Source organism: Chiloscyllium plagiosum, chromosome 11, assembly GCF_004010195.1.
Source record: "Chiloscyllium plagiosum isolate BGI_BamShark_2017 chromosome 11, ASM401019v2, whole genome shotgun sequence".
Lineage (NCBI taxonomy): Eukaryota > Metazoa > Chordata > Chondrichthyes > Orectolobiformes > Hemiscylliidae > Chiloscyllium > Chiloscyllium plagiosum.
Window position 1 is genome coordinate 3,677,572 of NC_057720.1, and position 26,872 is coordinate 3,704,443.

Below are 26,872 nucleotides of genomic sequence, written 5' to 3' on the forward strand. Positions count from 1 at the left end.
AACCATGTCTCTGTGATGCCTACCACATCATAATCATTCACGATGATCTGTGCTGTTAGTTCATCTACTTTGTTATGAATGCTATGAGCATTCAGGTAAAGTGCCTTAATGCTAACATTCTTATCATTAGAGATATTGGAAGTCATAAGATGTCCTAAGTTATCCTTCCTTTTTGTTGCATTCCTAATCTGCCTCGGGGTTACATCCACCTGCATACATGCTATCCTCCTGCTTATCTTTCCATTTAACTCCATACTCCCTGTCGCTTTCACTTTCCCTTCCCTCCCAACTCAGAAGTCACCCTATAATCACCCCTGACTAATGCACCTAGCCTACACATCCCTGAATGCTATGGGCAATTTAGCATGGCCATTCACCTAACCTGCACATCTTTGGATTGTGGGAGGAAACCGGAGCACCTGGAGGAAACCCACGCAGACACAGGAGAATGTGCAGACTCCACACAGACAGTCACCCGAGGCTGGAATCAAACCTGGGTCCCTGGCGCTGTGAGGCAGAAGTTTTAAGCACCAAACCACAGTGCCACCCCTATGATCCTCCCTTGATCCTCAAATATTAGTTGCTTTTTCTTTTTCAGTGTAGTTGCAAATTGTAGATATGCATTCTTGCTTCTCTAGATCCAAATCCATGATCTATATCTAGGGCTTTACAGTGGTTCTGTGGTTGCCTCACAGTGGCAGGGACCTGGGTGTATGGACCTGTGTGGTGTTTACACATTGTCCTCATGTCTGGATGGGCTGCTTTTTGGAGGATCAGTGTGGACTCAATAGCCTGAAAGGCCTGTTTCAACTCCGTAAAGATTCTATGATTACATGATATTGTGCATAAAATATCCCAGTAAACAATCCTGTGGAATAGTACTACCCAAGTTCAACCAGTCTGCAAAACTGCCTTTAATTTGTGTTCTATCCCTTGCCTCTAAACCCAATTGCCCGAACTATACAACTTTTTTTTAATGTTCCCAGTCTTCAGTTTTTTTGGTCCTCCAAAGACCTTGTGCAGCATGTTCAGTACAAAAGCCCCATTCTGCATCATTTCCACCACCTCAGTGAACTCTTCTCAGAATTAGATAAAACGTTCAAATGTCAGAAGAAAATTAATTTTGCTAGTTAGACTAAATTTACATTTCTGCTTGCATTGTGATGCTGTAAACTCACTCAGTAAATTTGATGACTAAATCCTGACTGTATAACACTTGGTGGATGGATGTGTGTATTATTCTTGATCTCCCTTGGGAACAGAATATTAGATTCGTTATAAATATCCTCCAAAAAGCTACCTCACTTGCCAAAGGTAAAGGTTTTTTACTAATTGGGAAGAAATTATTCTAAATGCCTATACCGTAACTTTCTAAAGTGAAGCAGAATAGTATACTACAAGGTAATTTAAATTGTAACTGTCCAATCTTCACTGGCTTGGATTGGCTTCCATTCTTGCCCCTTCACCATTACATCTGGAAATGCTAAAGAATATTTCCTTTACTGCTCCATCCAAGCCCCGAGAAAAGCAAACTCTACATGTTGTCCTTTGGCAACATGGAGATGGAGCCAGCTGCCATGTTTCCAGTTACAATGTCTAGCTCTGCCACTCCATCACCTGTCTTGAGGAATTTGCTGTCATTCTGCTAGTTTGACAAGCTATATTAGATGAGTTGCAATTTCCTCAAGCTAAACACTCCATAACCTTATCAACTTCAATGTCGTACTGTCTCAGACTGAACCAGACAGATTGAATATAAGAACAGAAGAAATAGGAGCAGGAGTAGGCCATCTGACCCATCGAGCCTGCTCTCCCATTTCATAAGATGATGGCAGATCTACTCATCTGCTCACTATGAACCTTAATTCCTTTACTGTTCAAAACTCTGTCTTTGCCTTTAAAACATTCAACAAGGTAGCCTCAACTGCTTCATTGGACAGGGATTTCCACAGATTCACAACCTTTTGGGTGAAGACGTTCCTCCTTAACTCAGTCCTAAACCTGCTCCCCACTATCTTGAGGCTACACCCCCTAGTTCTAGTTTCACCCATCAGTAGAAACATCCTCCCTGCGTCTATCCTATCTAGTCCCTTCATAATTTAAATGTTTCTATAAGATTCCCCCCTCATTCTTCTAAATTTCGATGAGTACAGTCCCCGTCTACTCAATCTTTCCTCAAAAGGCTACTTTTTCCATTCCGGAATCAACCTGGAGAACCTCCTGTCCACCCCTTCCAGTGCCAGTACGTCCTTTCTCAAGTAAGGCTGTCGAAACTGTGCACAGTACACCAGGTGTGGCCCCACCAGCACCCTATACAGTTGCAACATAACACTCCTGTTTTTAAACTCCATCCCTGTAGCAATGAAGGAAAATATTCTATTTGCATTCTTAATCACCTGCTGCAACTTGGTTGTAACCGCCATGTCCTACTAAATCCCAGACTGAGCTTTTGACTACATATTCTCTCCCATTAGATTAAATCCTGCTTCACCTCTGTAACACTGTCCATTCATCCATGTGATATCATCTCCAAAACGTTACAATTCCTGTCCTACACTGTAATGAGGCAGGCTTGACATTTTATGCTTAGGACAGTGTGAAAACTTAGCTTGCAACAATTTTGAATGTAAATCAGTTTTACTTTCTGGCATTGCATGTAACCTCAAATGAGTATAGCTGCATTGAAATCAAATGTAGTTAAAAATTATCTGCTGTACAGCCTGCCATTTGGATGAAATATGAAGGTATCTGACAATGGCCTGTACTTGAAAAGACAATTTGCTAAACCTTTGCTGTGGAGCACAGCTGGACTTTCAACAAGACTGATGAGAAGATGATTACATATTTTGAAGTGTTGCTCTGACAGGAGATCTTTAGAATCAGCTGAACAGAGCAAGGAACCAACGGATTTCTTCACAGGAAAGTCAACTTGAAGCTGAAGTGATGATGTTGAAGTTGGGATTGTGCAACCTTTGGAAAAGATATGGTGTTGACGACAGTAGGAGATGAAACATGAGGAAAGAACTGTGTTCTCCAGATTGCAGAAGGTCATGGTGGACCGTATTGGAAACTGGATAGAGAAGGGGATAACAGTGCAGTGCAGAATTACAATGAACAAAAGAGAAATCCCTACAGTTCCTTCTGTGTTGGCTAGTATGGATAGATGGTGTTGTTGTGTTCCGGTCACTTAAGCAAGCCGCTGTCTACCCATGTGGCTGATTTTGTGATTTCTTTTCAGATTTGCCCTCTTTCCTGGTTTAACTCTCTTGGGAATTTTAGATAAGAGTTTTGTCCTGTTTCAGTTGCTCTCCTGCTCTAAGTGTTTATTATCCATTATAAATAGTAGACTATTTCTAACAATATTTAACGCAGGCTCTGAAGTAATGTACAGCTAGTAACTTATTTGTAAAAATCCTTCATGCTCTTTAGCTCCAAATTGTTTGATTATTTTTCATTTGAATAATGGACAAGGATTGATGAGAATCTGAAAAATGTGGTCAGCAATTGTAAGATTTCTTGGTTATTGGGAGAACATTGATTCACATTTCAAAACTTAAAAGGTAGAAGGTTTTGAATTCAGAGACTTTCTTGTACCAAATAGCAATTCTGAAGTATGAGCCACCTAGTTTGCAGTTGGGGCTGTGCTGTTATTGAATCCAGGAGGTCTGGAGTGTGTTTGCAGTGCTGTAATGCCATATTATTGATGTGCTTTACATTGGTGCAGCACAAACATTCTTATCACTGGGTTTTGTTCCTTTTGCATTCTTTAGATGCCAGCAATAATCTAAAATTAAATGGGGGAACTATCCGACCTGAGAAATTTGCAGATATTTGGGTATTATATTTAACTTGCATCCCTGCTCAAATTTGAAAGTCAGTCTGCTTTATACAGTGAATTTAACTAGCTAAATGCAAAGTTGCACAATTTATTTAACCCAGGCTTCTAAAATTAGAAGTACTTGAAATAAGTGCGGTCAGAGATTGCCAGTTCTGAGAATGACTTCTCTGTGTTTGGACATGCAGTGAACTCCCTTTTAAGTAGCTAACTTCAAAAACCATGGAGGGCGTCTAATAGTGACTATCTCTTTGTGAGAGCTCATAGTGGCTTTTTATATTAGAGACTGAGATCTAATTGGGAACCTTATAAAGGAAGTTTGTTGCAGAGCATCAAATAGTTATTTCCGATGACTTCTGTCTTGCAGCTGTGCTTGTTTCATATGCATCTCAAACTGTTTATTAAAGTACTTATGAGAAAGGTAATACAGATCTTTTAGAAACGTTGTTATTACTGAGGACTTTTTCTGTAAGTGCATGATGGAGATTTTATTCCATATTTAACTTTATCTTTGAAGGTTATTTGGCTTGAAACTATTCTGGGAGAAAGTAAGGACTGCAGATGCTGGAGATCAGAGTCAAAAAGTGTGGTGCTGGAAAAGTACAGCTGATCAGGCAGCATCCGAGGAGCGGAAGAATCAATATTTCGGGCATAAGCCCTTCATCAATCCTGCATAGGTTTAAGAAACAATTGACAAATATATGACAAAATAAAACAAATTGATGGAAAATGTCAGTAGGTCTGGCAGCATCTGTGGGGAGAAATCAGAGTTAACATTTTGGGTCCAGTGACCCCTTCTTTGAAACGATTCTGAGGAAGGGTCACTTGACCTGAAACATTAACTCTGATTTCTCTCCACAGGTGCTGCCAGACCTGCTGAGATTTTCCAGCAACTTCTGTTTTTGTTTCTGATTTGCAACATCCACAGTTCCTTTGGTTGTTTTATTTAACAAATATGTTATTTCTACTTGTAGGATTTTCTTTTGAATTTCTGATTGCTAAATGCTTTTACAAGGTAATTTTTAAAAGCTTACACTGAACTAGATTTACATCAAATAGAACCTATTTCTTGCACTTTCTGTGAATGCTTAACATGAAAAAGCTCGGTTAGAAGTCTGTGTATGCACATGAGGCTAGAGGTGTGAAGCTCGTCATGTTAAGTCAGGATAAACAAGCTGTCCTTTATTGAGGAAGTTGCTGTTAGGATCCGTCCACGGGTGGCCGTGGCTGACGAGGGAAGTTAAGAAACATATAAAGTTAAAAGAGAAAAAGTATAACATAGCAAAGGTAAGTGGGAAAACTGAGGACTGGGAAGCTTTTAAAGAACAACAGAGGTTTACTAAGAAGGAAATACGCAGAGAAAAAATGAGGTACGAAGGTAAACTGGCCAATAATATAAAGGAGGATAGTAAAAGTTTTTTTAGGTATGTGAAAGGCATAAAAATGGTTAAGAATTAAAATTGGGCCCTAGAAGACAGAAACAGGGGAATATATTACGGGGAACAAAGAAATGGCAGAAGAATTGAATCGGTACTTCAGATCTGTGTTCACTGGGGAAGACACAAGCAATCTCCCTGAGGTAACAGTGGCTGGAGGACCTGAACTTAAGGGAATTTATATTTGCAGGAATTGGTGTTGGAGAGACTGTTAGGTCTGAAGGTTGATAAGTCCCTGGGGGCTGATGGTCTACATCCCAACGTACTGAAGGAGGTGGCTCAAGAAATCGTGGATAGGTTGGTGATTATTTTCCAGAGTTCGATAGATTCAGGATCAGTTCGTGCACATTGGAGGGTGGCTAATGTTGTACCACTTTTTAAGAAAGGTGGGAGAGAGAAAGCAGGAAATTATAGACCAGTTAGTCTGACCTCAGTGATGGGAAAGATGCTGGAGTCTATTATAAAGGATGAAATTACGACACATCTGGATAGTAGTAACAGGATTGGTCAGAGTCAGCATGGATTTATGAAGGGGAAATCATGCTTGACTAATCTTCTGGAATTTTTTGAGGATGTAACTCTGAAGATGGATGAGGGAGATCCAGTAGATGTAGTGTACCTGGACTTTCAGAAAGCTTTTGATAACGTCCCACTTAGGAGGTTAGTGAGCAGAATTAGGGCGCATGGTATTGGGGGCAAAGTACTAACTTGGATTGAAAGTTGGCTGGCTGATAGGAAACAAAGAGTAGTGAAAAACGGCTCCATTTCGAAATGGCAGGCAGTGACCAGTGGGGTACCGCAGGGATCAGTACTGGGACCGTGGCTTTTTACAATATATGTTAATGATAAAGAAGATGGTATTAGTAATAACATTAGCAAATTTGCTGATGATACTAAGCTGGGTGGCAGGGTGAAATGTGATGAGGATGTTAGGAGATTACAGGGTGACCTGGACAAGTTAGGTGAGTGGTCAGATGCATGGCAGATGCAGTTTAATGTGGATAAGGAAGGCAGGTTACTACCTAAATGGAATGAATTTAGGTAAGGGGGCAGTACAGAGACATCTGGGTGTTCTTGTACACCAGTCAATGAAGGTAAGCATGCAGGTACAGCAGGTAGTGAAGAAGGCTAATAGCATGCTGGCCTTCATAACAAGAGGGATTGAGTATAGAAGCAAAGAGGTTCTTCTGCAGTTGTACAGGGCCCTGGTGCGACCACACCTGGAGTACTGTGTGCAGTTCTGGTCTCCAAATTTGAGGGAAGACATTCTGGCTATTGAGGAAGTGCAGCGTAGGTTCACGAGGTCAATTCTTGGAATGGCAGGATTACCTTACACTGAAAGACTGGAGCGACTGGGCTTGTATACCCTTAAGTTTAGAAGACTGAGAGGGGATCTGATTGAGACATATAAGATTATTAAAGGATTGGACACTCTGGAGGCAGGAAACATGTTTCTGCTGATGGGTGAGTGCTGAATCAGAGGGAACAGCTTAAAAATACAGGGTAGACCATTTAGGACAGAGATGAGGAGAATCTGCTTCAGCCAGAGAGTGGTGGCTGTGTGGAATGCTCTGCCCCAGAGGGCAGTGGAGGCCCAGTCTCTGGATTCATTTAAGAAAGAGTTGGATAGAGCTCTCAAGGATAGTGGAATCGAGGGTTATGGAGATAAGGCAGGAACAGGATACTGATTAAGGATAATCAGCCATGATCATATTGAATGGTGGTGCAGGCTCGAAGGGCAGAATGGCCTACTCCTGCACCTATTATCTATTGTCATTTTGAGTTCTCCATTTCAACAACCACTTGTTTGTGCCATCACAGGCTGCACTTTGAGGGTAGTCTTACAATTGCCTGCAACATAGAAGGGATTAGTGGTGCTGGAAGAGCACAGCAGTTCAGGCAGCATCCAAGGAGCTTCGAAATCGACATTTTGGGCAAAAGCCCTTCATCAGGAATGTTTTTACCTGCAACATAGAAGGTATTGACTGAATGAAATTGGTCTTTATCAGTGAGTGGTGTGCAATATTTGGGGCCTTTGTAATCTCTGAATGGTGAGACTGATTCAATGCTGTAATCCCACCAAGCATAGCTGAGTGTCTCGACCATTATTAAGAACATCAGTTTGCTGCTCTGATTTCAAAACTTTAAGCCATAACCTTTTTTTTAAACACCAGGATTTCTGCTTTTCTTCTATTGTACATTGCTCAATTCTGTGTACTTTCTGTCTTAGGCAACCCTGAAGATGCTGCTCGATCACCTGAAACTTGTAGCTTCGTACCATGAGGTAAATAAGATGACCTGCCAGAACTTGGCTGTATGTTTTGGGCCTGTACTTTTAAGTCAGCGCCAGGAGACTTCCAACCATAGCCATAGGGTTTTTACAGACTCTGAGGAATTGGCCAATGCACTGGACTTCAAGAAACATATAGAAGTGTTGCATTATCTACTTCAACTTTGGCCAGGTAAGAGAAACTTTTCAATGCTTTTGTGTGTTGCTGCAACATTCCTTTCTGAACAAACTATGTCTTGAAAAACGAAGTAGGTTAGCTATGTTCTGTGAAGATGGTTCTGTGGACGTACCATCTTCTAATCTCTATCAATACTGTACCTCAACATGAAATTTCTAAATATTGTATTATTGAGCCTTATCACAAAATAATGCAGATAGCTAACTCTTTAAACTTTAGTATTTACATCAGGGGGTATGGTGTTGGAAGGCATTGATGGAATTTTTTTAAACTTTTTTTGTGTTTTTAAGGTTTTTAGTGCACTTTACATTGATCTAACTCAGATATTTTGCAGCTATTGGGCACGTTCCTGAGTGTGAGCAAAAACAGCCTGAAGAAATAGTCAAATATTGTGTTGTGTGGTTTCAGCCTGTTCTGTTCCTGTGAAATGATATGCTCCAGTGCCTTACCCAAGTGACCCCAATTCATTATGCAAAAGAAGTGTTGGCAGGCTGTGTGGGAGGCAGATCGTAACAGTGAGGCCAGGTTCTGCCTTTTATCCAACAGTGACTGGATGAGCACAATCCATATGAAACTGGCTGATTCTTCCCTACTGTAGCCCTGGGATTGTAATGCCCACTTTGACAAGATCACTACTTCTACATCTGAAACGAATTAACTTGGATCAGTTTGCTTAGTTTCTTTTGTTTTCCAAATGAAATCATTATGAACATTAAAAACAAAACTAAATATAGGAGGACTCTGTGGCGCAGTCCCTACTTCTGAACCAAGAGGTCTCTGTTCAAGTCCCACCTGCTTCAGAAATGTGTGAGATAACATTTCAGAACAGGTTGACAAGAAAATACCTCCAAAAGATGTTTCATACAGTGTCATACTGGGTCATGGAATAATAGAACCACTAACAATGTGGACATATATTTGGTTTAGATTTCAGCAAAGGAGGACAAAGGAATTGATTAAGAAGGGGAGAATAGTGTACAAGATTAACATACAAGCTGCTTGTAAATGTTTCTATAGATATGTGAACAGAAGACAAATTGAGGTCCCTTGTGTCAAACAGGGAAAGTTAATAATGAAGAACAAAGATGGCAGACTAATTAGATACATATTTAAAATCAAAGAACCCCTACAGTTCAGAAAGAGGCCATTCGACTCATTGAGTCTGAAATGACCTTCTGAAGAGCATCCCACTTGGACCCACAGCCCACTCCATCCCTGTAACACTTCCATGTGGTTTCTCCCATGGCTAACCCACCTACTTGCACATCCCTGGACACTACAGGACAATTTTTACCACAGCCAATCCACCTAACCTACAAATCTTTGGACTGTGGGAGGAAACCAGACTGCTTGAAGGATACCCGTGCAGACGTGGGAAGAACATGCAACCACCACACAGACAGTCACCAGAGGGTGGAATCAAACCCGGATTCCTGGTGCTGTGAGGCAGCAGTGCTAACCGTTGTTCCGCCTGGTGTGCCACTATTTAGGTTATTGCTTTCACAAAGAAGGACATAAACAATGTCCCAAAAATATTGGGGGATCTCAGGGTCTAAGAGGGGAAGAAGCTGAAGGAAATCGGCATTAGTAGGGAAATGGGGAGATTGATAGGATTAAAGACTGTTATATCCCTGTAGAGTCTGATAATCTGCATCCCAGAATAGTTAAGGAATTGGCCCTAGAAATTGTGGGGATGCATTGGTAGTCATTTTCCATGATTCTGTAGAGACTGGAACAGTTCCTGTGGATTGGAGAATAGCTAATGAAACCCCTTTTGTTTTTGAAAGGAGGTAGGGAGAAAGCAGGGAATTACAGAAGAGTTAGTCTTACATTGATGATAGGAAAAATTCTAGAGTTCATTAAAAGAGATTTAATAAAAGCACACTTGGAAAACAGTTACATGAACAGATGGAATCAACACAAGGGAAATCATAATTGACAAATCTACTGGAATTCTTTGAGGATGCTACTAATAGATTGGATAAGTTTAATTAGACTTTCATAAGGCCTTTGATTAGGTCCCTCATAAGAGGTTAGCATGTAAAATTAAAGCGCAAAATATTGGGGATAGGGTACTGACATGTATAGAGACCTGATAGGGAGACAGGAAGCAAAGAGCAGGAATTAATGGGTTACTTTCCGAGTGGCAGGCAGTGATGAGTGGGTACTGTAAGGATCAGTGCTTGGATCCCAGCTACTTATGATATATGCTAATGGTTTAGATGAACGAACTAAATTTAATATCTCCAAGTTTGAAGATGACACAAAGCTGGGAGGTGAATGCAGAGATGATTCATTGTGATTTTTCACAGTTTGAGTGGGCAGGGGCATGGCAGATGAAGTATTATGTGGATAAATGTGAGGCTTTCCACATTGATAGCAAAAACAGGAAGGCCATTTAGTATCTGCATGGCAATAGACTGGGAAAGGGCAGGTACAACAAGACCTGGATGTCCTTACCAGTCGCTGAAGATAAGCATGCAGGTGCAGCAGGTGGTGAGGAAGGCAAATGGTGTGTTGGCCTTTATAACGAGAGGATTCAATGACACGAGCAGGGATATATGTTTTTCTGCAGTTTTACAGGGACTTGACAAGACCACACCTAAAGTGTTGTATGTAGTTTTAGTCTCCTTACTTGAGATAGAGTGTTCTGACTATGGATGGGATGCAGTGAAAGTTGACCAGACCGATTCCTGGAATGACGGGACTGATGTATGGAGAGAGACTGGATCAATTAGGACTATATTCACTGGAATGTAGAAAAATGAGGGGAGAGAACATGAAGACCTATGGAATTCTACAGAACTAGACAGGGTTAATGCAGGGTGACCGTGGAATCCAGAACCAGGGATCACACTTTAAGGATATGAGGTAGGCTATTTAGGACAGAGATGAAGAGAAATTTCTTCACCCAGAGAGTGTTGAGTCTGTGGAATTCTCTGTCACTGTGGTTGAGACCAAAATATTGAATGTTTTCAAAAAGCCATTAGATATATTTGCTAGGCTAAAGGGATCAAAGGGTAAGGAGAGAAAGTGGGAGTAGGGGACTGTGAAACTGAAATGAACCTTGGTATGGCAGAAATAAACCACTAAACATAACTCTTTCTTACTTCCCATTATTCTGCTATTAATCCCAGTCTGCAACAGTAACAGCTGCCCATAGTTATATTTCTCTCAAAGTTGTCTCAGCATTTGTTTCTTCTTGCCCCAGGCCCTAGTTAATTAAGTCCAGAATGCACAGATGGACAATGCTAATCTGTGAAGTGTAGACAAGGATCAAATTCTGAAAATGTTCAGCCAAATAAAATGCTCAGCAGCATATTCTTTTCAAGAATGTCAACCTCAGTGATATTTTCAATGTCAAGAAATTTTTGTTTCATTTGTTTATGGGATATGTTGCCAGAAAGGCCACTACTTACTGTCAATCCTTAATTACCCTTGACAATGTGATGGTGAGCTCTACCACCATATATAAAGCATATATATGTATATATAGATGTACTGTTGCAGGCTGAGTGATTGTACATCCAGTATATCATTAAGAAAAGAATTCCACAATTTGACACCGTGAAAATGAAATAGCAATAATGAAATTTCAAGTCACAATAGCTTATGGCTTGAAGGGAAATGCTGATGGTGTTTCCATGCTGCTGCCGCCCTCCTGTCTATAGGTGATGGAGGTCATGGCTCACTAAGGTGCTGTTGATGGAGATCTGGCAAGTTATGGATGATCTTATGGATAGTGGATACTGCTACTTTTATGTTCCCACTCTGAAAGGAGTGAATGCTTAAGATAGCTGAGGTGCATAAGTAGAAAATGCTTTTCTAAGAGACTGCTGCAAATTTGCATGATAACTTTCTTAGGCTTGATTGAAATTTATGGCTTCAAGTATATATTCCAGTTCAACCTGTTAGATCTGGTGAGTAGTCAGATCAGGAAGGTTTGTCAGGTCAGTACCTATTCAGATTTGATTAGGGCATCAAGAAGAGGAATTGAAAAGTTTCGGAATTTCAGTGCTGGATCTCATCAGGATCAGATGCCACTCTGACATTCAAACTTCCCAAGTTGTGTCATTAAGTTGGTTCACAGGCCTTACAGCATTCATGACACATCTCTCTGTTACTACTGTCGTGAACCCGGCTTGTGTTATTATTTCACTAGCCACATCCTAGACTGAAACCTGGCTTGATGGATTGTGTTTGATTTGTGTTGATTTTAACAAAGTTGGCTCCATGTTGAAGCATAAAAATGCTATGCTGCATATTTTGCATTAATAAAACTTATTAATGAAAGAAGTGAACATAGAATAACCAAGCTATGTACTCATAGCACAACTTCAAAGATCTTTTTATACACAGCATGTGTATAGTCCCATTAATCTCAAAATACATATTTACAAATTGAAAAGAAAAATAACAGCTGTGATATAGAGCACAAGTACTGGACAGCTCTGGTACAGTATCCAAATCTGACTTGGAACACCACAACACCAGTCATATCGTACTCACACCAGTGTCCCTGTCTCTAACACCATGGTAAATTTAAGTCACTGTGACTTTAACATATAGACTGTAACTGCAGGTAATAATTTCCTGGAACTTTTGTTTATTTGTTCATGGGAAATGGGTGTGCTGGTTGGGATATCCATACCAGAGGAGTTAAACATATTGGTGTGTACGATGTAGGTCAAACTAGGTAAAGATGGCAGATTCTGTCACAAAAAGACTTTTTTTTTAAAATAACAAATTGATGGTTTTGTGGTCACCATTAGGATAGCTTTTTATTTCAGATTATTGTTGAATTGCAAAATGCTGACTACCTACCTGATCCAACAGCTTCAACAGACATATACTTGAAGCCATAAATTTCAACCAAGCCTAAGGAAGTTATCATCGACCATAGTAGGAGTTGAACCCAATGTCGCCAGAGGTCCTGGATTTCTGTTCCAGTGAAATTACCACCGTGCCATTACCTCCCCTTAGCTGTTGTACACCTCAGCATAAACATACTCAACTTTAAGTAACCTTTTCAGGGTTTTATTCCAACACTTTTTGTTTGAGACTGACACTAACTCTTCATTCTCAGGTAGCCTATACATATTCCTTCCCTTCTCGAGAATGCTGGTCTGTGCAGCCACCTTCATCCTGGGACTCTTTAAAACTCAATAAAAATAGAACTAAAAGTAAAATCTCCCTGTCTAAACTATGGGAGCATCCCTTAGCTTAAAACAAAGTTCCAGACAGCTGTTACAAACGTTGAGGCCCAATTATTTACCTTGTGGAGACACAAAACAATCCAAGATAAATGAAAATCTATTAATGGTGCACAAAACCCCATTTAATTCTAAAGCTAGACCACAAAATCTATTTTGAAAGCAATCACCATGACTCAAGAATTACTTAAAAGTTGATTATTAACTGCAGACACAAAAAAGCCGACATGTTAAGAACTCAAAAACCCAAAACCCAAAGTTAGAATAAATATGTTAAAACATATGGAAATCTCAGCATTTGCATTTGGGCTCTTGTGTATCAATTTCAAACAAACATGATCACAGCCAGTGCTTGAACTTACATTGATTGATTTATTGCCATAAGGTACTGTGAAAAGTTTTGTTTATGAGAAATACAAGCAGGTCATAATAAGCAAAGATGTACAGATCGAAAAGACTTAGAGACATACAGATTACATCGCACAGATGTGTGCTAGACGAGATCAACATTAGCAAGATCAGCATTATTCGAGGCTAGAGCGTCCATTCATCAGTCTACTAATGTCCATGAAGAAGCTGTTCCTGAACCTGCTGATGCGTGTGTTCAGGCTTCTGTATTTTCTGCCTGGTGGAAGAGGTTGTTGGAGATCATTACCAGGGTGCGATGGGTCTTTGATGATGCTGGCAGCCTTTCCACAGCAGCGAGCCATGTAAATGGTGACCGTGAGTGGAAGATTGGCTTCTATGATAGTCTGGGCTGTCCACACAACCCTGTATAGTTTCTTACAGCACTGGGCAGAGCAGTTGCTGTACCAGGCTTTTAAGCACCTGGATAATATGTCCTCAATGGTGCATCTGTAGAAATTGGTGAAGGTCCTTTTGGACATGCCAAATTTCCTGAACCGCCTGAGGAAAAAGAGGTGTTGTTGTGCTTTTTTGACTGGCACATCGACATGGGAAGTCCAGGATAGATTGTCAGTCATCATCACTCCGAGAAACTTGACCTTCTCCACTCTCCCAACCTCAGTTCTGTTGATGTAGATGTTCTCTTCCTTTCTTTCTGAAGTCAATGATCAGTTCTCTAATTTTGCCTGTCTCCCTGCTGTATTTTGACTCGTCATTGTTAGTTAGCCGTCCAACTATGGTGGTGTCGTCAGCATTTATTTGGAATTTGGTGACACAGTCATGGGTGTACAGGAAGTTCAGCAGAGGGAGAAAGTGAGGACTGCAGATGCTGGAGATCAGAGCTTTAAAATGTGTTGCTGGAAAAGTGCAGCCTGACCTGCTGCGCTTTTCCAGCAACATATTTTTAAGTTCAGCAGAGGGCAGAGTATGCATTCTTGGGGGCTCCAGTGTTGAATGTTATTGTGGTGGAGATGCAGTTGTATATCTTGACTGGTTGATTGATTGCAGTTTGTGGGTCGGGAAGCTGAGAATCCAGTTGCAGAGGACGGAGCTGAGACCAAGGTCACAGAGTTTTGATATCACTCTGGTGGGGATAATGCTGTAGTCAATGAGCAGGATTCTGATGAAGATGTCCTTGTTGCTCAGATGTTCCAGGAATGTGTGCAAGGCTAGGGAAATGGATCCCCTGTGGACCCATTATGTCGGAAGGCAAATTGCCAATTGATTATTGAAGTCTTTCTATTCTATGGAACAATCTATGGATTTTTGAACCAAATTTCAATAGAGGTCAAATTGAATTTAGCCACTGGTAAGTAAGTACAATTTGGGACCCCAAAATTTCATTTTGCCTTGAAATTCATTTCACTTCATGCAATGAGGTAGATACTTACTTCCTAACACAAGATTATATCTATGAACATGTTCAATGAAATTTATGTATGTTGGAAAAGAGTAAATAACTCCATATATTGGCATTAATGTACAGTTTAATCAAAGTATATTGAGAGTTCAATGAAATTTGGTTATAATTAATCTTTATTTTAAATCTGATAGTGTGTATTGTCATTCAACCTTGTTTAAGGGTCAAAGTGCACATTTTCAAGTTTTATACTGAGAAGTGTTTTTGAACTATCCTGAAGGAATTTATTCTTGTCATTACTCCAAAAGCTGCACTTCCCTTAAATTATTTGCAATACCATTATATCCTCACCCTAGTGCACAGAAGGAATTTCGACCCTAGCATTTGCTATGGGGAAAGGATACTGCAGACTTCCTGCAGTTGTACATTTCCCAATGAAGCTTTGAATTGAAGTTACATTTCCTGGGGCTCAGTTATTTCATACTGTCTTAATAACCTGAAATAATTTTATAGCTAATGCTGATTCCTATTTTTGAATTTATTTAATCTGCCTCATCTTCTGAATGTTCTGGTAAGGACATAGCAAGACCGACATACCAGGTGTTGAATTCTGATGAAAGTTTCCTGAAGGCTGACTGAAGGGAATGATGTACATTTGAAGTTACTGCTTTCAAGAAAAAGAAATTCATTACTATTTTTGTTAATGAAAACATTGGCGATGCAGGAGCTGTTTACCATGTCTAATTCAATAATGATTCTATTTGAGATTTCAACAACACTACTTTTTAAGATTTGGGCTCAATAGCCTATTTAATTTCCTGTTCTCGTGATCTTAGTTAAATAGTACAAGACAGCGTCAACGTTTGATTGATTTTTCTGTGCATATGGTCAGAAATCTTGCTAAGTCAACAAATTTCTGTTAGTTACTCTGGTATCAAGTGTTCAATTTACCATTTTTGTCTGATTCGAGGAACAAGTCACTTGCAAGTACTCGTCCTTCAATTTTTGTGTGTGTGTTGTGATTCTAAATTCAGGCCAAATTGTGGGAATGAATTGCCTTCTGTTTTGCCGTACGTGAACCTACTATATGAGAAGATTTGGACATCTTTAACTTTGGTTCAGAACAAAGTATAGTCCATAATTTAGTAGAAAGTCTCATTCTATTTGCAATTCTGCTCAATAACCAAAAGTAAATTTAAATGGAGAGTCCAAGGAATTCTGTCGTCTTCTTTCTTTCCCACTGTCTCTCATTCTTCCCCACCCCACGCACACACTAAAGGGTAAAGAAATACCCTTTAGTAGGAGCTTGTTTCACAACCTGCCGTGCTTTGAGTGTGCAACAGGGTTCTAATCATCCAGTCAGCTGTGGGAAGCAAGCTGACCAGCCCACTGTGATAACCAACATCAGAAAATGTTGGTTTAAAGGTTTTGGACAACAGTGAGATGGGGAATGAGTGGAGGAATTTTAGTTTTAGGCGATTAATAATGCCCTGAAAGTCACTGGTCGGAAGTGTGGTAGAAATGGAAACAATATGATTTCAAAAAGACATTGAAGGGCCTGTGAAGGAAATAAACTTGCAGAGCATCAGAAATAGACTGACTGGATTGATGTGCAGAGATCCAACATGGACTGAATAGCTCTGAATATCCTGCTCAATACTTGTTGTTTAATCAACATCACTAAAACATATTTTTATCTTTGAGGTCTTGCTGTGTGCAAATTGACTGGTGTACCTCCCGCATTGCAACAGTGACGATATTTTAAAAGTCCTTTGTGTGACTGCAAAGTACTGAAACATCTTGAGGCTTCTCATAGTACATAAATGCAAGTCTTTATTTTACTTTCTTTCATGCTGCAGTAACAATTGTTCTTCAGTTATGGTTTAGGCATGCTGGATCCAAATAAAAGCAAATTTATCTACTCTGCTGTTGTCTGTTCTGTCTGGCTAAGGAGTCCTTGTTAATACTAAAAGACCAAGTCTATCATCCCTCGCCTGGCGAAACACCAAACCTTACTTTTTACCTGTGGGAGAGGAGGAGCCTTTTTTTTTGGTCATTTCTTTGCAGAGAATTTGAAATTCACATGCATTGCAGCTAATTCATTGACCCAATAAACCATAATGGTAGCATCTGTGGACAGAAAGCAAAACAGTTATAGAGTCATAGAAATGTACAGCGTGGAAACAGACCCTTCGGTCCAAACCGTCCATGCCAGATACCCCAACCCAATCTAGTCCCACCTGCCAGCACCCGGCCCATATCCCTCCAAACCCTTCCTATTCATATACTCATCCAAATGCCTCTTAAATGTTGCAATTGTACCAGCCTCCACCACTTCCTCTGGCAGCTCATTCCATACACGTACCACCCTCTGCGTGAAAAAGTTGCTTCTTGGGTCTCTTTTATATCTTTCCCCTCTCACCCTAAACCTATGCCCTCTAGTTCTGGACTCCCTGACCCCAGGGAAAAGACTTTGTCTATTTATCCTATCCATGCCCCTCATAATTTTGTAAACCTCTATAAGGTCACCCCTCAGCCTCCGATGCTCCAGGGAAAACAGCCCAGCCTGTTCAGCCTCTCCCTGTAGTTCAGATCCTCCAACCCTGGCAATATCCTTGTAAATATTTTCTGAACCCTTTCAAGTTTCACAACATCTTTCCGATAGGAAGGAGATCAGAATTGCACGCAATATTCCAACAGTGGCCTAACCAATGTCATGTTGCGGCTGTACAGGACCTCCCAACTCCTGTACTCAATACGCTGACCAATAAAGGAAAGCATCCCAAACATGTGGCTTAATGTTAAAGCCAGTGTGAAACACCTTGATACATTATGCTCCATAAATACAATAAGTTGTTTTTGAATTCTATGTGAGATGAACGCAGATAAGATTGGAAACTTACCAAATAGTAAACATGGTATGAAGTTGTATTCGGATTATTGCATTTGGGGCCAGAAAATTGCATCGTGATCATGCGTTTTTAAAAAGATACAATTGCATTTAGCTTCAACTAATAAATGTCTCAGTGCTTTCTCGAACATAAGAACTAGGACCAAGAGTAGGCCATCTGGCCCTTCGAGCCTAAGTGTCGTCACTTATAATTAAAAAATATGGCAGCTAATTTGGATTCAGCCAACTCGAACAGCAAGATGAGGACGACCAGATAATCTGTTGTTTTTGTGATGTTGATTAAGGGATAAATAGTGGCTTTGTGCTCCTGAGCAAGCAGATAGGGACAGGGTTTAACATTTCGTCTGAAAGATGCCATCTGTGACAAGGCAGACAAGAAATTCGAGAAGAAAACTATTCTGACAACACTCATAGATCTTCAGTCTGCGATGACAATGTCATCTCTGCGATCTCAAAAGATAAGCTTGAAGCCTTGCGTAATGTCTTTGTAGAAACACACCAAAGAATTGGTCTCAGCCACAACTCAAAAAGACTCCAGTCCTTTACTAATCCTTTCCAGGGCACGTTCCGGTCCATCCCTCCACTAAGATCAACAGACAAATCATCCCAAATGTGCAACATTTCTCCCCCCTTGGGAAGCTGCTACTTGTCTAAAGCTCTCATCAATGCAGAGATCCAACCCCTCATCCAATCCTCAGAGGCATAAGGACGAAAGTCTTCATCCATGACATCTGTGCTGATAATGACATCCTTGAGTATAAGACAGTCATCCTTCTGATGCCTCAGTATGGCTTTGAAACTTGGGCAACATATAGATACCACTTCAAGGCCCTTGAAGTGTTGCCAAAGCTGAGATGAATTCCCTGCATCAGTTGGGAGTACGGTTGCACCAACCTTGAAGGAGCCAATAGCACAGGCATTGAGGCCTTGATCATCTGAAACCAACTCCGCTGGGCTGACCATGTGCTGAAGATGCCGATAATCTGACTGCCAAAGCAAATAAACTTCTCCTAGCTTAAGGAAGGCAGTTGAATGAGTGGACAAAGGAAGTGTTTCAAACACTCGATGAAGTCTTCCTTCAAGAAGTGTAACATGGATGCCAATATGTGTGAGACTCTCTCTCAGAAGAAACTGACCTGTACGAAAGAAGACAATTCTTTGAGAACATCTGTCAGCAAGAGGAGGTAAGGAAGGACCCACAGAACCCATGACCAGTGACACAGAATTTCCCAGGTGGCAGTCATACTCCTTAGTGAGTGATTGTTGCTGCTGATGGTACCCTCAGTGTTGCAGTGGATCATTTGTCTTTGTATTCTTGAGCTCAAATAGTGGATTATTGCACTGTTCAGAAGATGTCATCCAACTCGAAACTTTAACTCTCCACGCACTGTGAGACCTACTAAGTTTTTCCTGCATTTTCTCTTTAACTTAAGTATTTTGTTAACTTCATCAATCTCTGCTATCTTTTCAGTGTTTTAGATTTCTGGCAAATTGTAAAGGTTGTGACATTGAGAGACCTCCAGTAGAGATTGGACTTTCTGACCTTTGAGTGGCAATGCCCCTGGGTAGCAGCGACTATATGATTGAAGTTTATGTGCAGTTTAAGGGAGGGCAGTGCTGGTCCAAGACGATGTTTTTGAATTAAACAAGGGTTAAAAAGCAGAGCTGGTGAACATGACCTGGCAATTTAGGTTAATGAATAGGTAAATACAGATGCAGTACAAAACATTTAAGGGGATATTCCAACAAATGAGAGAAATTTGAAAGGATGAACCTGCCACCTGAGATTGACTTTAAAAAAAAGTTAAAGATGTTATCAAACTCGAAGAAAAGTCATATCGTTTTGCAAATATAGTTAACATGACAGAATAGAAAATGAGAAATAATTATTGGAAGATTAATAAGGGGGGCAAAATTAGAGTAAGACAGAGTTAACCAAAAATATAAAAGCAAGTCTTTTTCAGATATATTTAAAAAAGTTAACCAAGTGTTAGTCCTATAGAACAGGATTCTGGGGGATTAATAATGAAGAATAAAGAGATGGCAGACAAATTGAAGGTATGTTTTACATCATTAAAAAAGGAGACAAGTAAAATTCCCAAAGAAAGCTGTATATCAGAATTGAAAGCGAAGCAGGAACTCAAGATAATTGCTGTTACCAGGGAGGGACTACTGAGTAAACTGTTGGAACTGTGTGTTGAAACGTCCCTGGATCCTGATGAATCACATCCTAGGGTCTTAAAAGAAGCAGCTGGTAATGTAGTTGATAGTAGGTTCGATTTGTAGTGCTATTTATCTAGAGGAACTTTCTGCTCCTCCAGTACTTAAAGTGAAGCAGGCAGTTTGATCATTTAGCAACAGTTCAGTTAGAGGAAAGTCTTGGTGAAACAGAGCTGGATGATGGCAGTGTAAATGTAAAAACTTGCATAATGCTTTCAGATGATGTCATTTATGGACAGCATGTAGATGAGGAGGAGGCCATGGAGAGGGGAGTGGTACAGTGCAGAAGCCTGAAGAGAAGCCATTTTAATTGGTCCTTTGACTGCAGTTAGGTCACAGCTGGATGTCAGGGGTGAGGCACTGGACGTGCCGTTAGATTGAAAGACTAAGGAAGGAAAGTTGATCTTTTGTCAAGGTTACATGGAAGTCTCAGATTTCATCCTGTAAGAACTGTCTTGATACTGTGGCAGGGAGTGGGGAGAAATTGGATAAAATAACTTCAAAACTTTCAAGCAGGCTGGTACAATTTCTGGCAGACAAGATGATCAAGATTTTAAGAGGAAAAAGAGGCTGGAGTTCATATTGTTTGCAAGGACAGTGGGGTTGGTGGTTTTTTGTAACTTTTTTTGAGATTTTGAAGTGTTCGTAGTGAAGTGGGGTCTTTGATAAATTTATCGGGCCATTTGTACAGAAGCACACATTTGACAAAGTGGATTATTTCGATCCTTTGTATCCGTGCTGATAGAAACACTAAAAACAAATTGCTGGAAAAACTCAGCAGGTCTGGCAACACCTTTGGAGAGAAATCAGTTAACGTTTCGGGTCCAGTGACCCTCCTTGAGAATCAATGCTGGTAGAATATGTTTTGTAATGTTTTAAGGTCAAACCGCGGTTGCATGTTACACAGTAGTTTTGCCCTTTAAACATTTGTTGTCCCGCATAAGTATCTTGAATATGAAAATGAATTGAATGGGGAATTTATTACTTAACAAAAAAATTCTCCTTTGCAGTGCAATACGACTAGCAAGCTTAACTCCCTTCTTTGTTTTGTTTAAAAGTATTGTGTTGATCACCTGTTCAAGTAAAAACATTATATTCTTATAAACCAAAATCTTGTGTGATTTACAATTTTGAAAACAAATTGCACAATTACCTCAATTTTTGACGACTTGTCAAACAGAACTTTCTCTGCATTTAGCAACTTTCTAGCACACATTTCTCTGTTTTGCAGTGCTTCTGTTCTGAAAAAGTAAATAACTTTTTTGTTAAATTGCACACGTTAAATGCTGTGTTTATATTGTTGCATTACATTTGCAATCTTGTCCTTTTGATTATCAGACTGCTACAAAGATTGCTTGATTTAAAATGGTCCTAAAGTGCAAGAATGTTAGATTTGCTAGTTTTTGGAATTAATACATATGAATCATGAAACTGTCGAGTTTCAAAAGCAAAATTGGAAAATTGCTGCACTAATGGTAAGCATTTGCTTAAAAAAAAATCAATGCATGGACTGCATATTTAAGTTCAAGGTCAGTAGTTCCAGTGCTGTGAAGTGAGAGTAACCTGCCGACAGGGAAAAAGCTTCCTTAATATTGCATGTTTCAGTAAATAAGTTACACAGTATGATGATCACCATATTGATGAACTCTTTTTCCAACTGTACATTTAGATAATAGTGTGGAACACTTTCAGTTAAGGATGAATGCAATTTAAAACTACTTTCACTTCTCTGTTATTAAATTGGCATTATAATAATGTTTGGTGCTGGGATGTAGTTATCCTGGTCTGCGTGTTTTTGGAGCTTGAAACTGAATCATCATTGTTGAATTAATGATGGTATTTGTGGCAACCAAATTTAGCTTTACATCAGAAATCTTCAGCATTGTAGTTACTTTAAATCTAAATATCTGTACACAAATTTAAAATGATTCAAAGATAAAAGGCAGGGAGATTTTAATTTGTGAAGGCACCATGCTGAAGACAGGCCTTCCAGTTCCCAGGGTAAAGACTCGATCATTCGTTGCACCAGTACAGTTAACCAATATTATAAGGAGTTTCCTCATTAAGAACATCTGAATTATTGATGAGTTGTGTGCAAGAGAAGAAATGAAGCAGACATTGTAAATTGAAAAGACTGTTGCCTATCCAAGAAAGTTAAATATTACAACCAGTTGTAAAATTGAAAATGAATAATTCTAAAGTATTTAGACTATTTCATGTACATGGAAATAGTCACAGCTAAACTATGTAAGAGCTCATTTGCATGGCATCTCATAACTGAGGAACTTGTGTTCATCTGAGCACCAATATTTCATATTTTCTCTTACAGTGCAAAATGTGGGGACCAAAGAGCATGTGGAAAGCAATGGATCTCCTGAATTGGAGCCAATTAATTGTGTGAGGAGGAGGAAGCAACGACCTGCAGTGCTAAGCTTGACAAATACTGAAACGACTGGGGTGTTGCGACCCAGACAGGTCAGGCTTGATAGTCCTAGTAACCGCTATGCTGGAGACTGGAGCAGCTGTGGTGAAAGTTACCTTCTGAAAGCAAAGGATGAGAGCACAGAGGCAGACTATGATGATGTTCCTTCAGAAGATACTGGAAGTGAAGAGGAGAGTACAGCAGCAGACAGGAACAGTAGTATGATGAAACTGCATGCAGAGACAAAATCCAAAGGGCAGACATATGAGGCCTATGTAAGGATGCAGAAGATTAATCCAGCACTTGAACATAGGGTGAACTTAAAAGATCTTCAGGAAAGTATTGACACATTAATTGGGAATTTAGAACGCGAACTCAGCAAAAACAAACTGAACGTCACTTGTTGAAATAATTTGCTTCATTCTGGGATAAAGGAATAGCATTACAGACCCGACAGTTGTATTAGCTGTTTTATGATGGCTGCACACTTCGAGATAGAGAAGTATCATGGACCATCTTGGGTTATCTGGCTTATTCAGGCATTCCAGGACATTTGTATGTAAACATTTTTCTTCTTATTGGAAGAATCCAGCGAATTGACCCTTAGGGGTATGCGGTGCCTTAGAGGCATTTTTGTTTAAGGTGTACTGTAGACTGAGCACTGTGTTCAGGTAGGAATGTTAACTGATGCACTTACAAAGCAGGCTTTTAATAAGGACTTTTGAAGGAGATTAGCCATTGCCACTCAGCAGACACTCTGGGGACTGAATCCTGAGTCATCTTTAAGCAAAAGTGTTTAATTCTGATCATTCTCGTCCTTGAGGATGGTTGCTGCTTGGCAGATGTTTCTGTAAGGTGACAGTATTTTTTATTTCAGCAAAAAATACCAGTTAGTGATTCACTGGTCACCTACCATTTGCAATGTAATACCAAGGCTGCTATGAAGAGACCATTTCCGCAAAAAACCCTGCACGTTTTTTGGGTGATGAGAAATATTGTAAACTGTTTCCTTTCTTTAATATTAACATTTCTCTGTAACTGTATTTAAACCCAAATCAAAACAAATGGTATATTTTTCTAACCCAGTATATTTTTGATAAAGTGTGGACACATCATTTATAGTGACGCACCTACCAGAAGGCCAAATACTGTTCAATGTACTGCCTGGGAAATGTAGCATATATAAATATATAAAGTGCATGATGATGAGAGCTGTGAGGAACTTTTCTTAACATAATGTGGCTGATCATTTGCAATATCTGGTGTGGTATTATGTTTTTGTCATGTCAGTATTGATAACGAAGACTATTAACAGTGCATTAAAACGGGTGTTTTATATTCAAATGGTCCATATCTTTACACAGATAGGAAATGTGAATGAATAATGTCTCTCGGTTAAAACTGTCAGCCTGTTTAGAGAGACTGATTTGTGTATAGTGTTGGTACATTTTACATTCATTTTTATCTATTTCCAGTCGTCTTTCTGTAATGTTAACTGAATTTCAGTTTTGTTGACAGTCATATGGAAATCTACAAAAAATTACAATAAAAATGTTGACGTTCAGATTTTAACAATATTACAATGGGCACGTGAAAAACTAAATTTGAAATCTCTTCAGACCAAATACACTCTACATTTGAAGAAGGTATTTTCCATTAAACTCTTTCTACAAGTTAATCATTTGTTGTAATCTAATCTATGTAGAAAGCTGAGTCACAGGAACAGAATATCCAAAGAATATCTGACTAAATGTAAATCCTTGTGTTGTCCTCTTGAAGGCATTCAGGTTGGTCTCCTAACTTTCAGTCCAGAGACAAATAAATGGCGAGGAGAACTATGTCTCAGTTTTTAACTTGGCGGATACTTAAAACACTTTTTTTTAAAGGATTTCCTGTGTGGATGATATCTATTAAGAAATGTAACAGTTGCTCGAAATAGGGTTAGATTTAAGAGTTACTTAACTGTAACCATTCCCAGTGCCCTCAACTCTTACAATTTTGAACTGTTTCTAACTGATGCCAAGGTTTTTGCTTGCACCAATGCACATAAGTCCATTCAATTTAAATTATTCTATCAGATTTTTTTTCCCCCTGTTATCAATACTTAATCTGACATTAGTCATTTAAACTGATATCCCTTTGGCTCCACCATTTAGTTCACAGTAGCATTTTGGAAATCCCAGAGGTGGTATTCCTGACTCTATATCTGATGGTATTCACTAGATACAACTGCCAGAGTTTTATACTTATTCAATTACTATTAATCAGTTTCCCCCATCCATTTTACTAGAATTAAAAATCTCATAGTAATGACTAGTAAGGTGGTAGAAGTGGTCAGCTCAGACAGGTGCGTTTTCCATTTACACGTTAAATGTGAAACAGGTGTACAGGGTTGCTGGGAAGTGATAGCTGCTTTGAAAAATGCAAAGGTACAGTCATGTGTCATGTGTTTAGCTGAATGGATATTAATATCACCTACCCTCCCCAATATTTCTGTTGGCTGAAAGTCTTTGTAATCTATGCATCGTCTCATTCTGACGTTAGCCTCACTGGTAAAGACTTTCTTGAGTCCAATTCAAACAGTCCGGATGCAGAAGCATCTCAATTTCAGCAGCACTGTAATCGGGAGAGATGTTGAGCTGATCAGTGTTTTTCGTAGGCTTTGTTTCAGTTCTTCCCCTTCGGATTAAGCAAGTTGTGCCTCTTGGCAAACATTGAGATGACTTTTGTGGCTCTCAGCTTTTAGGACTTTTTCTGTGATACTCACCTTTAATTGATCTAGCCCCTTTAAATTTAAATTGCGCTAACATTCTTTGTAAAATGGCTTTTGGTTTCACTATCTATTGATATTTAACCAGAATTATGCAAAAAAGATGACCATTTCAAATTGAGTGCAAATAGCACACTTGCCTTTGAGTGGGTCCACGATACCAACAGCCATTCTGGCATTACCTCGGTTTTCATTTGTAGTTTAATATCTGGAATAAATATTTATCGTAGCCTTGAAGTTTCTAGTTCCATAACGTGGTATGTGACAAATTATTTAATGTGAAGATTAAGAAATACAAAACTAAAAATTAAGTATTATGCACGTGAGAGATGACATATGGTAGATCCACATATGCAAGAACCATTACATACTATACTTTTATTTTTCAATCATTTTGACCTTAAATATTTTTCTGCAAAATTGGATGTAACATATATTGAAAATATTAAATTTTGTCATAACAGAATCAACTGGAAAAAAATTTGCCAGTGCATTAATGTTGCTCATCTGTTCCTTAACTTCTAAAATGATCCACGACTGTGTATTTGGTGTATAATATGAACTAATTGGATTGTTTTGGTTTTAATTAACACGTCTCACAGCTTAAAGATTCTTTGTAAAATGGTTTTCAGGCTCTAATTTATCTGTTGAAAATTTTATTCTTATGTTTTAGTAATCCCATATTCATTATCTGTTACACAAACATATACTTACCTTGAACATGATAAAGCATCACTAAGTTGTAAATATGACTTTATGCCGATATTTGAGTACTGTGCTTTACTGTGACACCAATATTAAAAATGCATATTTAACAAATTGTTTTGATGCTGCTAACTATGGTCAACAATTTTTGCACAATATTTTGTCACTGAGAATAAATTGAGGCATACATTTATATTAACATTCATGATGAAGAGCTTATGCTCGAAACATAGGCTCTCTTGCTCCTCTGATGCTGCCTAAGCTTTTCCAGCACCACAATGTTTGACATACATCCATATGCATCAGTATATTATTGAGCATATATTAGAATCATAGACTCCCTACAGTGTGGAAACAGGTGCTTCGGCTCAACAGGTTTGCACCGACCCTCTGAAGAGTAACCCACCCAGACCCATTCCCCTACCCTATTAGCCTATGTTTACCCCTGACAAATGCACTTAACCTACATGTCCCTGATGGGCAATTTAACATGGCCAATTCACCTAACTTGGGCATCTTTGGATTGTGGGAGGAAACCAGAGCACCCAGAGGAAACCCACACAGACATAGGGTGAATGTGCAAACTCCACACAGATAGTCACCCAAAGCTGGAATCCTGGATCCCTGGTGTTGTGAGGCAGCAGTGCTAGCCATTGAGCCACTATGCCATCCATATTGGTAATTAGGTTTTTTTTATTATTTTAATATTAGACCACAAAAAAGTTTGTACTTTAACTAACAAAATAGTATAGCTTTCCAAACAATCAGTTAAATATTCATGCAATGTGGACTAACAAACATGATCTTTGAATATTGCTGGAAAGTAATATATTACTGAAGGTCTTCATTTTGTATTCATCAGGACAAGTGCAAGAATGCCAAATTTCAAAATATTGCAGCTTCTCAAAATCCTGGAGTTCATAAAGGATACAAGGCTTGAATAAAGGAACAGGATAGGCCATTGGGCCCATCATGGCTGCTCCATCGTTTAATATGATCATGACTGGTAGAAACCTAAGTGCCTTTTACCAATGCCACCCCATAACATTTTACACCATTAGTAATCAGAAATCTATCAATTTCTATTGTAATCATACTCAAAGACTAACTTTCCATACCTCTGCTGT

The 26,872-nt window shown here is 39.3% G+C and overlaps 1 protein-coding gene across 2 annotated transcripts in view; it reads left to right on the plus strand.

The window, feature by feature from the left end:
• syde2 (synapse defective 1, Rho GTPase, homolog 2 (C. elegans)) overlaps window positions 1-25,868 on the plus strand; it is a 170,601-nt gene extending 144,733 nt beyond the window's left edge. For both annotated transcript variants that reach the window (XM_043698582.1, XM_043698583.1), the window contains exons 6-7: window positions 7,502-7,733; window positions 22,178-25,868. In XM_043698582.1, coding sequence (XP_043554517.1) covers window positions 7,502-7,733; window positions 22,178-22,677 — 732 coding nt within the window. In that variant the 3' untranslated portion in view covers window positions 22,678-25,868. The remainder of the gene's footprint in view (window positions 1-7,501; window positions 7,734-22,177) is intronic.
• Window positions 25,869-26,872: the final 1,004 nt, after the last annotated feature.